Raw genomic sequence first — 12,714 nt, forward strand, 5'->3', positions numbered from 1 at the left:
TTTTCTATCCGCAGATCAAACTCTTCCAAGAGCTTAGGTGAACATGAACCTCAAGTCTTACGTGGTAAAACAACTTATCCCACTCAGTCCGGGGACGCATCTGTGTCATTTTAGATTTCTTTGGCTATTCAAAAAATAGCAGATATACAAGCTCATAGCGCGGCATCGAGTGCTGCGGCATCGAGTGAGCTTGTAGATCTGCTATTTTTTTTTTAATCTAGACAATTTGTGCAAATCTTTGAATATATATATATTTTTAAGCTGACATTTGTAACTCAAATCGTTGCTTCTAGGGGGGGGGGGTAGTCCCTGGAACAAAATATTTTACAAATGTTCGCTTTAAAAAATATACATATTTAAAGAGTTGCACAAATGTTCACGATTTTTCAAAAAATAGCAGATCTGAAAGCTCATAGCGCGGCACTCGCTATGAGCTGCTACTTTTGAATAGCCAAAGAAATCTTAAAGTGACAGAGACGTTACAGTATAACTCACTCTATGAAGTAGACCATGCCCGTCTCGGTGTAGGCCATCTCCCAGTTCAGGGGCAGGGGCTCCAGGCTGTCATCCCGCGGAAGGGAGCTCCACGTGCGGAAGTCGAGGGTACTGCTGGTCTGGGTGTAGCTCGGCACCGTCTTCCTCCAAGTTGCCCCTTCTTTGAGCTCTGGAGAGAAAAAATATATAGATACGCAGAGCGAATGAACGACGGGGGTCGGAGTTTAAAATGTGTTAAAGACACAGAAGAAAGCCTGAGGAGATGACAGAACAGAGGCTGTTTTAGTCTGTGATCTCTCTAAGCCTGCCTTCTCCTGTTTTTTTCTCCCAGAGACGGAAATATGTCAATAGCGATGATAATGAGGAGGGACTAGAGGAGGGCGAGGGCATTTGCATGCAAGTGATGGGTCCTGCGTGACGCCCAAAAGCTGTTCTGCATCTGCATTTGCATGTGTGCACCGTGCAAATATGTGTGTGTGTGTGTGTGTGTGTGTGTGTGTGTGTGTGTGTGTGTGTGTGTACTGTGCGCCCAGGGGCGGCAATGATAGAGTGGGGGATTCACATTAGAAGAGGGCCATAGGAGCCCGGGGCAATTTCTACACGATCGTATTGCTTTTGTAGTGTTTTCCCCCAGTCTCCTTATAATGAGAAACCGCTTCACAATGAACATGTAGCATCTATACAACAAAGGCCCTTCCTAATTCACTTACCACTTCATGCCTACCCTCTGAAGATGAGTAATACAAGGGGATGAAACATCAGACTCTTTCATCCGGTTTTTGCCTTTGTGCGTGCCTTTGTGTAACCTCCTCAGCATCGAGGCTGATGAAAGATGGGTTACACACTACAAAAAAAAACTGTTTCCGTAAGAGACGTTGCCCATGCCCAGATTTTGTATCAGCTAATGTGCATTTGTTTGATTTGATTTTGCCTGCATATTTTTCCTTGGATCCTTTTGCGAAACATGTAAGCACGCCACACACACGCGTGCACACGCACACTATCACACTGTTGTCAAGATGCCTGTACTTCCTCCGCAGTCTGAAGTGGTTTGGCAGGGTCTCCAGGATACTCTGCTTCTAGTGCACCAGAACGGCTGCAATGTTCTAATGCTTAATTGATGCTCCATCGTACAACGTGTCGTGCGCAGAAAATAGCAGATGATGCTCTGTGAGCTTGTAGATCAACTATTTTTGGCCCACCGTCGACGGATGGATGATTCTATTTTGCCACTGAACACAAGTGTACAACGAAATGATCTTAATGGCATCAATCCAATGCAGAAAGAGCAATAGAATAGAATATAGTGGTTCTGTAGCAGCATAGGTACTAATAAATAAACAATAAAAGTCAATATACTGTATAGACTGACAGAGTTGTTGGTACATACACTCGATTGTTGGTACTAAAGAGCCTTCATGATACTGCAGTGATTTTAAGCTCCAAAGCCGTTTCAATGAACTTTCAAGGTATACCTTCAGTGAGATGAAGTATAAATTGGGCTTTAAAACGGTTTTGTCTCATCGAGAATCTTAGTTCTGAACTAGGAGAGCATCCTAACTGGCTGTATCACTGCCTGGTGTGGAAGATGCTCAAAACATGCCGACGAGGCTCTACAGAGGCCATGCAGAACCACGTGGTTCTCAAATTGGGGTCCAGGGACCCCCTGTGTTCCTTGAGGGGGTTCCAAATGGACCCTTACAGGTCTGTAACTCTGAGCGCATTCACATGGAACCGAATGGACCCTTACAGGTCTGTAACTCTGAGCGCATACAAATGGCACCAAATGGACCCTTGCGGGTCCATTTGGTGCCATTTGTATGCTTTCAGAGTTATGGGGGTCCTTGAAATCAAAATATTTGAGAACCACTGCTGTACGCCCACATGGAGTAGGGTGAAGGAGGATGATCAAAGATCATCTCAGTCTGCAGTAATGGGTTGTTCACTCTGCTCTCTATAGTATAGCGTTAAAAATTGTACCGGAGCATCAGGTCTCTCTCCATCCAGCAGCCTGCAGGGATATTTTCTATCCCCATGGGCTCACACACACACACACACACACACACACACACACACACACACACACGTACCCGCACGCACGCACGCACCCTTTTGACATAGAATGTATGAGAGGACATTGTGACTGCTTAACTCATATAAACACTTGAGAGATTGGGTGTGTACATGTATATATGTACTGTGTGTGTGTGTGTGTGTGTGTGTGTGTGTGTGTGTGTGTGTGTGTGTGTGTGTGTGTGTGTGTGTGTGTGTATGTGTATGTGTATGTGTATGTGTATGTGTGTGTGTGCGAGTGCGTTCGTACGTGTGTGTGTGTGTGTGTGTGTGTGTGTGTGTGTGTGCGAGTGCGTTCGTGTGTGTGTGTGTGTGTGTGTGTGTGTGTGTGTGTGTGTGTGTGTGTGTGTGTGTGTGTGTGTGTGTGTGTGTGTGCGGGTGCGTGTGCGTTGGAAGCTAGGGGTGACTTACAGCAAGGAGAGGAAGACATAGTGCTCTCAATGTTTCCATTAACCTCCATTTGTCATTGGTTCATGACTCTGTCCATCTATGGTGTGTGTGAGACGGATGTGACTGACACGTGGCTGCAGGCTCTGTGCTGCTCTCTTTCCATAAAAGACCCTGGACACCCTGGATACAGCCTGGGTGCCCTTTTCTTTTGTTTTGATTCTTATAAATAATGGAATGAGCAGTGAGCAGCGAGCAGTGATGTGTGGTCGGTCGTCTTTGGACGTACACCTGGGATTTTACTGGCCAAGGGTCAAATCACACCAGAGCCTTCCATCCTGTTGCTGTCTCCCCCCCCGTCTTGGATTTTTGACTGTCTTATTTAAGAGAGAAAGAAGTAGAAATAACTAGGCAAGCCTGGTTCAGCCCGACCCTGGATATAGCCATCTGTAAGAAAACAAAACCTATGGATTCTCTCTTAAAACCCTCCATAATTTATGTTGTTGATCGGAGTCCCCCAAAGATCTACTAGGCCCTCTCCTTTTTTTCCTTCAACACCAATGGCCCTATTCTGGGCGCCGTCTTACCCATTATCCCTAAACTTCTTTGCCATTTTTTACTATTTTGAAAAACATTTTCAAATAGTTGAAATAGCAAATCTACAAGCTCACAATGTGTCAATGTAGATTGGCTATTTGAACCACTTGAAAATGTTTTTCAAAATAGTAAAAAATGGCAAAGAAGTTTAGGGATAATGGGTAAGACGGCGCCCAGAATAGGGCCGCAAATCTCTTCGTCGAAGATTCAGTGAAAATAGCAGATCTACAAGCTTGCCAATCTGCCATTTTCACCGAATGTTCGCCCCCAGAATATAGGGACACATAGGGTTTCAAGTGGTGAACTATAATGTAATCTGTTGGATCTGCAGGACCGGTGAACTGGAAGTTGCTATTCTAACAGAGGAATAAATTCTGAATCCATTTCTCTTGCCAACTAACAAAAAGGTCTCTCCTGTCCAACTTAGGCTAATGTCTCTGTCAGTGTAAGTACTGTACCCGGACAGCTGAATATACGCCATGCACATAAAAGGCAGAGTGAGAGAAAGCGAGTGAAGATCTAGTTAAATAATATAGATATATGGAGAGTACAGGGCGGGGCAAGACAAAGGGGGCTAATTAAACATTTTACGATTGGGGAAAAGTAATGGCCACATTCCAGTGCAGGGCTGCTTATTTCTAGTCTGTTAAAACACTTAGACTAGGATGGACTGCCGACGAGCAGGTGGTTGTTGTTGTTGCTGCAGGGGATGAATTGTATATTGTTGCTGTAGACTGGAAACCTTTCATGCCCAAAAAAACGTTACTTTTAAGGAAATGCATGGGGAAAATAACCTGTGGCTTTTTTACACCTGTAAACCTGTGAAGTGACAATAAAGCCGATTCTGATTCAAGCCGATTCTGATTCATTGTTTCAATATTTTTTTAAACCCACAGACAGACTTAAACACTTTCATTTTCAAGAATTTTCAATAGCAAAAGTAGCAGATCTTTCTTGTAGATCGGTTATTTTCACTACTTTTGTGCGACTACTCGTACGACAAAGTAGGGCATTCATTTACAAAAAAAAACATTATAAGTTGAAAGATGGAGATATGAGGTTTCAGGACCAACAGCAACGATATGTGTTGCAGATAGTGAGCTTGTGGTGGAAGAAATCAAACATGAAGTGTGACTTGGCTGTTAAGATGGAGCTATGCTGGACATCTGGCCAAACTCATTTGGTTGCTGTTGTTTTCAATTGGGACTTTTTAGATTGCTTGGAGAGCTAATCACCCTCTCCATGGTGTCGTGCCGGATTCCAAACTCTGCCACGTTCTTGTCAATTTAATTATTGGCTCTTTTCAACTCGGAGAATACGGCATGCCCTGCGTTTTATATGATGTTCAATCCACTCTGAAAATGCCATATGCTGTTTTCCAAAGAGGAGGAGATAAAGTACAAGATGGACAACCAGAGTTGAAAATGAGACACCTGCTATAAAGAGATGCTACATTTCTTTTTTTCTTTTGTTCTTTTCACATTTAAATAACATTTTCACACTTTAATATTATTTGGTTCATCCTATTTGTGTTCAAATATCAGACCATTGTTGGACAGCTCTGATGGTGGTAATCTGATTTTGGAATGAAACCGTTACAGTATAAAATACGGTCCCATTTTATAACGTGGACTGGTCTGGTTGTTTACTCTCTCTAATACAACCCAGGTGCTGTGTATGGTGAGAGGTGTGTAACCTAATTCTGTTGAAGCCGTGTCCTTGTGTGCGTCAAGGACAGATGTGCTCCTTGGAGAGCCAAGAGGAGCTCTGTCCTCGTTGATCACACGCACGCACACACAGTATTACTTACTACACATTTATATGAATACAATTTAAAAAAAAATATATATATATATAGCAGATCTACAAGCTCATAACACAGCTGCGGCGCAACGTTGTGGCACAGCTTGTAGATCGGTTATTTTCGGTGTGCGACACGGCACAAAACTAAGTATAAATCAGCATATAGTTACACAACCCTAATCCCTAAACCTATACAGTAACCTCTAAATGCCTAATTTTGAACCTAACCCTAACCTGAATATTTTCCTAACTGTAAGCAAAAATATTTTCTAACAACCATTTCTCTTGTGAGGAGACCAGGAAAATTGTCCTCATGTCCTCAAAATGTCCGTTTCTCAAATTTGACTACAGTATTATGCACACACAGTGTCCTGCACTCTGGATGAGACAGTACAGTATCAAGGTGACCTAATGCACTGTATTAGAAGGTCTGGCCACTGACATTTGCATCACTGGTGTAAGAAGAATGCTATTGTGCTATGTTATGCGAAAAGGTTTGTGTGTCGCAGCGCGACATGTTGTGACTTGTGAGCTTGTAGATCGGGCTTTAGACTTGCGGTTAAAAATACCCCCCAAAAATCATAAATCAATCATGAAATTGGCTTCCTAAAATGTTGATGTCCTCACAAGTATAGAAATACAAATGTGTGTGTATGTGTGTGTGTGTGTGTGTGTGTGTGTGTGTGTGTGTGTGTGTGTGTGTGTGTGTGTGTGTGTGTGTGTGTGTGTGTGTGTGTGTGTGTGTGTGTGTGTGTGTGTGTGTGTGTGTGCGTGTGCGTATGTGTGTGCGCGCGTGCGTGTAGGGGAGTTCTTGGCCCTGTGACTATCTGTCACACTACATCCCTCATACTAATTAAATAATAAAATGTATCAACAACATTGTCTGAGGGCTCCTGTCAGCCCAGGGCCCCTGGGAGCTTAACTTTTCACCCCTATTTTTTTGCTGGCCCTTGTGTACAGTGTGGGGGGGGGGATTTTGCAAGGATTCTTTTAGTTTGGGGGGAGGTGTAGCTTCTGCCAACTTGTCTTGCCACAAAGCATGGCTTATGCCAAAATTAAGTAACAGATAATACACCGTGTTTGTTTTGCCTTGCATTGTAGTGCCAGATGGGTGGCGTTCACAACTACGGGAAAAGATGACATCATGTTAGATGTCAATTAAAGGGAAGTAAAACAACAGGGGTTTACGAGTACTCTCTCCTGGCATTTTACAAAGACATTCCAGGCAACTCATTACATTGTCTTGTTTGGGCAAATTCCACCCATCTGGTATCTAATGAGATTAAAAAAAGACACACCATAAAAATATGAATCCAAGCGTTCTTTATACGGCACTGCCCTGAGTCGCAGATGGAGCTGTAGATTGGAGTGCCAGCCAGGGAAAGATAATCAGTCCGATACTAAAGTAAATGATCCCCCATTACCTCAACAATAACACAACTTCAATACCGCCTTATGTGACTTGCTCTGATGAACACGCTGCATTAAGCCATTTAGACCGGGAAAGAATCGGTGTCATTATTTGATTTCTTTGGCTATTCAAAAATAGCAGATATACAAGCTCATAGCTGTGAGCATGCATATCTGCAATTTTTGAAAAAACGTGAAAATGTGTGCAAATCTTTGAATATATTTAAAGCAGACATTTGCAACTCAAATCTTTGCTTCTGGGGGTCCCTGGAACAAAACATTTCGAGATGGGGGTCCCCAGCCAAATAAGTATCTAAAAATGTTTTCTAAATCCTAACAGTATGTTGCTATATCAGTGGTGCTCCAACTTTTCCATGTCAAGGACCCCCAAAATGATATGTATTTGGCCGCGGACCCCCATCTCAAAATAGGTTGTTCCAGGGACCCCCCAGAAGCACAGATCGGAGTTAAATATTTTCGCTTTAAAACAAAAATGTCCAAAAAGTAGCAGATCTACAAGCTCATAGCGCGGCACTCGGTGCCGCGCTATGAGCTTGTAGATCTGCTATTTTTTAATAGCCAAAGAACTCTTAAAATGACAAGGATGCTTTCCTGGTCTTAGTGGGTTAAACCCAGAGGCAAGTGTAAAACTAATTGGTATCTCTGTAGTCACAATGCATGCAGACTGAAGCCATTCCAAAGCAAAGTGAATCACAATACCGGCACAACTGCTGAAGGAATATAATGGAAATGCCCAATATGTCCTAGTACTGTATGACATCGCCCACTTGGTGCAACAGTTAATTGAACTAATCGATTGAATCAATTATAATAAAAAATAAAACGATAATTGACAATTTAATAAAATTATCAATTCATAATCAATCCCTATTTGGGGACATTTCAGTATAGGCAAAAACTATTCTAAAATAATGAAAATAGCAGATCTACAAGCTCAAAACTCATTGCATTGAGCTTGTAGATCGGCAATTTTCACAATTTTAGCTCGACACCATTGTGCGACGAAGTATAAAACAATGCATAAGTGGTTAATCGGTTGTTTTATATAGATATTTAAAAGATACATTGAAAAATATTGTGCTTCACTTAAACCCCATATGGTTGACCGGAATCCCTCAGGGCTCTATACTAGTGTCTTTTGTGCTTTCCGTTATTGTGGGGAAAGCATTCGCGTCGCGTCGCGTTTTGAGCTTGTCAGTCTGCTATTTACAGCGAAAGCTTTCCCCGCAATAAGAATGCTGGGGTTTAAGTGGGTAAAGGAGTAGTTCACCCCAAAAAATACTTCATTACACACGAGATGAAGCCTTGAATTCATGGATTTTTTTGTTGTTGTTTTTGTCACATTCCTGAGCCAATAATTTGATTGACCGGGTCATCGGTCAATAGGAGACTCTGCCGGTCATCAAACGATTGGCTCAGTAATGTGACAAAAACAAAAAAAACTCGAATGAATTCAAGGCTTCGTAGGGTGTGTAGTGGATAGAAAAGACGTATTTTTTTGGGTGAACTACTGCTTTAAATAAGATACTGGCTAAGAAGTGGTCAGTGTGTGACTGACCAGGCAGTCCGTTGACCAGCGGCGGCCTCTCGTCGTCGTCCTCCTCCTCCGGCACCATGCTGTCCTTGCGGTCCATGTTGCTGACCGAGGTGGTGCGCTTCCTGCTCGGGACCTCGCCGTCAAAGTCCTCGTCAAACAGCACCTGGTCCACCAGGTCCGGCTGCACCAGGTTGGGCTCGGCGGGGGGCTTGGGGGTCCCATAGTAGTTACCTGGAGGAATGGAGCACGACAAAGGAGGTTAGCCTGGGGGAAGGTGAAGGGGGTTGAGGGAGGAATGGTGTAGTGACTGACCAACCATTCTAACTACCACTATGATCTAGACCAGGGGTCTTCAACGTTTTCAGGCCAAGGACCCCCTAGCTGAGAGAGAGATAAAGCAGGAACCCCCTACTCTATATTGTATAAAATTATGTTTCAGATAAAAGTTTTTTTTTTACTTAGTCTGCTGTTTTTTCCCTCTACACCTATAGCCAAAAATAGCCGATCTACAAGCTCTCAGCACCTCGCAGTGCGAGGCGTTGAGAGCTTGTAGATCTGCTATTTTCGGCTAATGTTCCCCTCAGAAAAGGAATTCTAGGGTTCAAATGGTTAATGTAAAAAAAAACTAAATCCTATCACACAAAGATTTGGCGGACCCCCTATAGTAGCTCTTAGGACCCCCTGTTGAAGACCCCTGAACTAGACATTCTGTGGACTTTAGCCTTGTAATTGATTGTTCTTATACCGATTTTATTATTCCATCAATTGTGTTTGTATTTTTACATACATCCTTGTTGTATATTGTACTTTAACTACTGTTTAATTATAGTAGATTAAAGGGATAGTTCACCCCCAAAATGTATTTTTTTCCTATCAATTACACTTGAATTAATGGATATTTTTTTGTTTTTTTCGCATTCCTAAGCCAATAATTTGATGACTGGAGGAAAGTTGCTAATGTCTCCGGTAGGAGACTCAAAGTTGACACCTTGAGTCTCCTACCGGAGCCGCCGCCGGTCATCAAATGGCTTAGGAATGCGACAAAAACAAAAAAACTCCATGAATTCAAGTCTCTATAGGGTGTGTAATCGATAGAAAAAAAGTCATTTTGGGGGAGAATGTTGGGGGAGAGTATGGATGTTAAAATGGGGAAAAAAAGAGAACTGAATCAGTGATGTGAGTTCATTACCTGGTACAGATTATACAATTCGACAAGAGTTTTAAATTTAAGGATTGGAGTTTCTGCATCACACTTCTCTTTCTGTCATAAAGGGTCCTCATATCCAATTTACCACCCCGCCCCCACACCTCATTACTCATTACAAACAGCAATCAACAGGTCATAATTGGGTGCAGGAACCAAACAAGAAGCATTCTTAATTCATAATTCCACAGTAAAATACAGAAGAGCATCATGGACTGTACTCAAGTATGGTTGGCCAGCCACAATGGATTCCAGCATACTCACATTAACATCAATATTTTTTTATTGTACTATTATGTGTAAATATCCATTTACAATACACACAGTCCTGATAAATCCATTGTATTTGTCAACAAGCTATAGAAATAGTTTTTCTTGCCACTGATAGGAAGGCCGTAGCTGAGAGGGTAGAGCTGGAACTGAATTTCCCATTAACAAAGGTCTCCCTTTCCCCTTTAGGACATTGTCAACCTGGACCGGATAATGAACCTCTATGTATGGATGAGTAACCTTGTGGCTACTGAACAAGGCACAAAACAAAACCGTTTCCATTGGCTGCAGCCTGAAAAAAATATGCTGCTGTTACAATAAAATTGGTTGACCAACTGAATGTGGTGCCGATGAGGAGATCTAACATGGAACGATGCATCTAATGGCAGGACTAGAACCGATCACAGAACTTTATGATGGTGTTTGAGAACACTCATCCGATTCCGAACTGCAGTTTTCAGGGACAGTGGAACCATTGACCAATAACACTTCTGGGGAACGGAGTCCTAGTAGCCATCCCAGATGGTTAGTACAACCAGTTTGGCATGTCCCTCTATCATTCTGCACAGTTTTGTAAAAAAGCAACTGGGCAGTAATGTCTTAACTACAATTTTCTTTTGAAAAACAGCGACAGCTTAACTGTGAAAAGCGTTGGAAAGGAAAACAAAACTACCTTAATTAACTCACTCATAGTACTCACATTTCACTCTTTAGTACAGTTAATTTATCAAGTCTGCTGGCTTTAAAAACATTTTTTTTTACTAATTAAGCTCACTCCCTTCCTGGAACCCCCACCTTGCTTTCCAAGGGTAACCGCTCTCTGCACAGCTGTCATGAATGGTAAAACCTTACATTCACTTCACCTGGAATCTGCCAGCAAATTACACTGATCAGTGAGTACAGCAATTATATAATCTCTGAGCTAGCAATGCTTTTTTTAATGGAGTAAAAGCTCATGGTGGAGATTATGAATATGCAGTGGGGATAATAGCTCTCTGTACAGTACAGGCGAGGAATAGAGTGCTAAAAAAGCCTGTTTAAATCATTTACTCATGTGGTACTCATGGGGTGATCAATCTGGGCTGGGTGAACGGGTCTGTGTGACTCAATTTAGGCCTAGAAATCTGTAATTATTCAACCTCCATTAAGATTGTGAATTATGGCGCACGTACTGTAATTTCGCTACAGTTCTTCTTTATGTTTATTTGTTTTCTAAATGCCACCCTGTCGGATGTGTTTATGCAATTTAACTTAATTAGGTGTTTGGCAATTAATTTTCTGAGGTCAAATATTTGCTGGCTGTCCTAAGCAGTAATCACCTGATAGAGTCGCTTCATCTTAATTTTCAATTAATATTTCACGTAATTAAAGAATAGGAAGAGACGCCAGTGGGATATTGAGGTTTTAAGTAAATTAATTACCCTTGTGTAAACCTGATCTTTTGATTTGGGCCGGACTATGGATGGGACAATACTATTATGATCATTTGCTCTACAATATCTAGATAACGGATGAGCAGACAATACATAAACACTATGAGAGAGAGAGAGAGACAGGGGCATTAAACCATTCAATCCGGGAACGCATCTCAGTCATTTTAGATTTCTTTGGCTATTCAAAAAATAGCAGATATACAAGCTCATAGCGCGGCACCAAGTGCCGCGCTATGAGCTTGTAGATCTGCTACAAGTGCGTTCCCGGTCTCAATGGATTAATCAGCTATACCGATCTTTCTAGCTTTAATACAAAGGCTAAAATACATCGATAAAGGGTGCACGAGGCAGCAAAGAGAAACGAAAAGCTCAGGAGGAAATCCAACCAGCTCTTTCAGCAGCTTTTTGAGGCCCCGATACAACGAGCACATGCTCTACAGTATGTCTTTGATAGGAGCTTCGCTCTCTCAGTCAAAGCCTCAGATCCCCCCCCCAGGCGCCGATCCTCCGCACTATAGTACAGCTAAAGTGGGTTAACCCATTAAGACCGGGTGGGGACGCATCTGTGTCATTTTTAGATTTCTTTGGGCTATTCAAAAATAGCACATATACAAGCTCATAGCGCGGCACCGAGTGCCGCGCTATGAGCTTGTAGATCTGCTATTTTTGGAAAAAATCATGAACATTTTTGCAAATCTTTGAATATATATTTTTTTCAAAGCGAACATTTGTAACTCAAATCTTTGAATATATATATTTTTCAAAGCAAACATTTGTAACTTAAATCTTTGCGTCTGGGGGGGGTCCCTGGAACAACATATTTTGAGATGGGGGTCCGCAGCCAAATACATATCATTTTGGGGGTCCTTGACATGGAAAAGTTTGAGAACCACTGATATTATCGCATCATTTTTTTCAGAAAACAGTTAGGATTTAGAAGACATTTTGTAGAATCGGAACCTGAGGCCTTAGTGGGTTAATGCAGCCATGCTCATCTCCGTCAAACTAGCAGCAGAAAAAAGAAGAATGAGGATGAGGAGGGTGAATAAAGGAAGAAAAAAAAGCACTCCCCTCCTCCTCCTCCTGTCACATAGCATCACTGTGAGGAAACCTTGTATATCCAAAGCGGTTATTTTCCAGGAAATGTAAAAAAAAGAAAGAAAAAATAACCCCCGTGTTCCAATGAATCCAATGTTATTATTTAGTCACAAGCTCTCCTTAATACCTTTCATTGGTCCAATATTTATAAAACACATACAGATACACTTTAACCACTTTCACTCATAACATTGTTATCCAAAAATAGCAAAAATACCAGATCACTTAGCAGCTCACACACAGTAGCAGATCAAATAGGAGCTCACAACGCGTCGCATGGCGAGCATGTAGATCGGCTATTTTTGCTCCTTTTGTGTGACAATGTGATATGATTGATTAATGTATCAAATACTTTATTAACAGTTTGCAAAAAAGTACAGAGGTAC

At 42.0% G+C, this 12,714-nt stretch overlaps 1 protein-coding gene across 3 annotated transcripts in view; it reads right to left on the reverse strand.

Moving 5' to 3' along the window:
• magi3b (membrane associated guanylate kinase, WW and PDZ domain containing 3b) overlaps positions 1–12,714 on the reverse strand; it is a 305,615-nt gene that overhangs the window by 55,996 nt on the left and 236,905 nt on the right. For all 3 annotated transcript variants that reach the window (XM_084062094.1, XM_084062095.1, XM_084062093.1), the window contains exons 4-5: positions 8,345–8,554; positions 496–664 (exon numbers count right to left, since the gene is read on the reverse strand). In XM_084062094.1, coding sequence (XP_083918220.1) covers positions 496–664; positions 8,345–8,554 — 379 coding nt within the window. The remainder of the gene's footprint in view (positions 1–495; positions 665–8,344; positions 8,555–12,714) is intronic.

This window comes from Gymnoscopelus microlampas (assembly GCF_963454915.1).
Source record: "Gymnoscopelus microlampas genome assembly, chromosome: 7".
Lineage (NCBI taxonomy): Eukaryota > Metazoa > Chordata > Actinopteri > Myctophiformes > Myctophidae > Gymnoscopelus > Gymnoscopelus microlampas.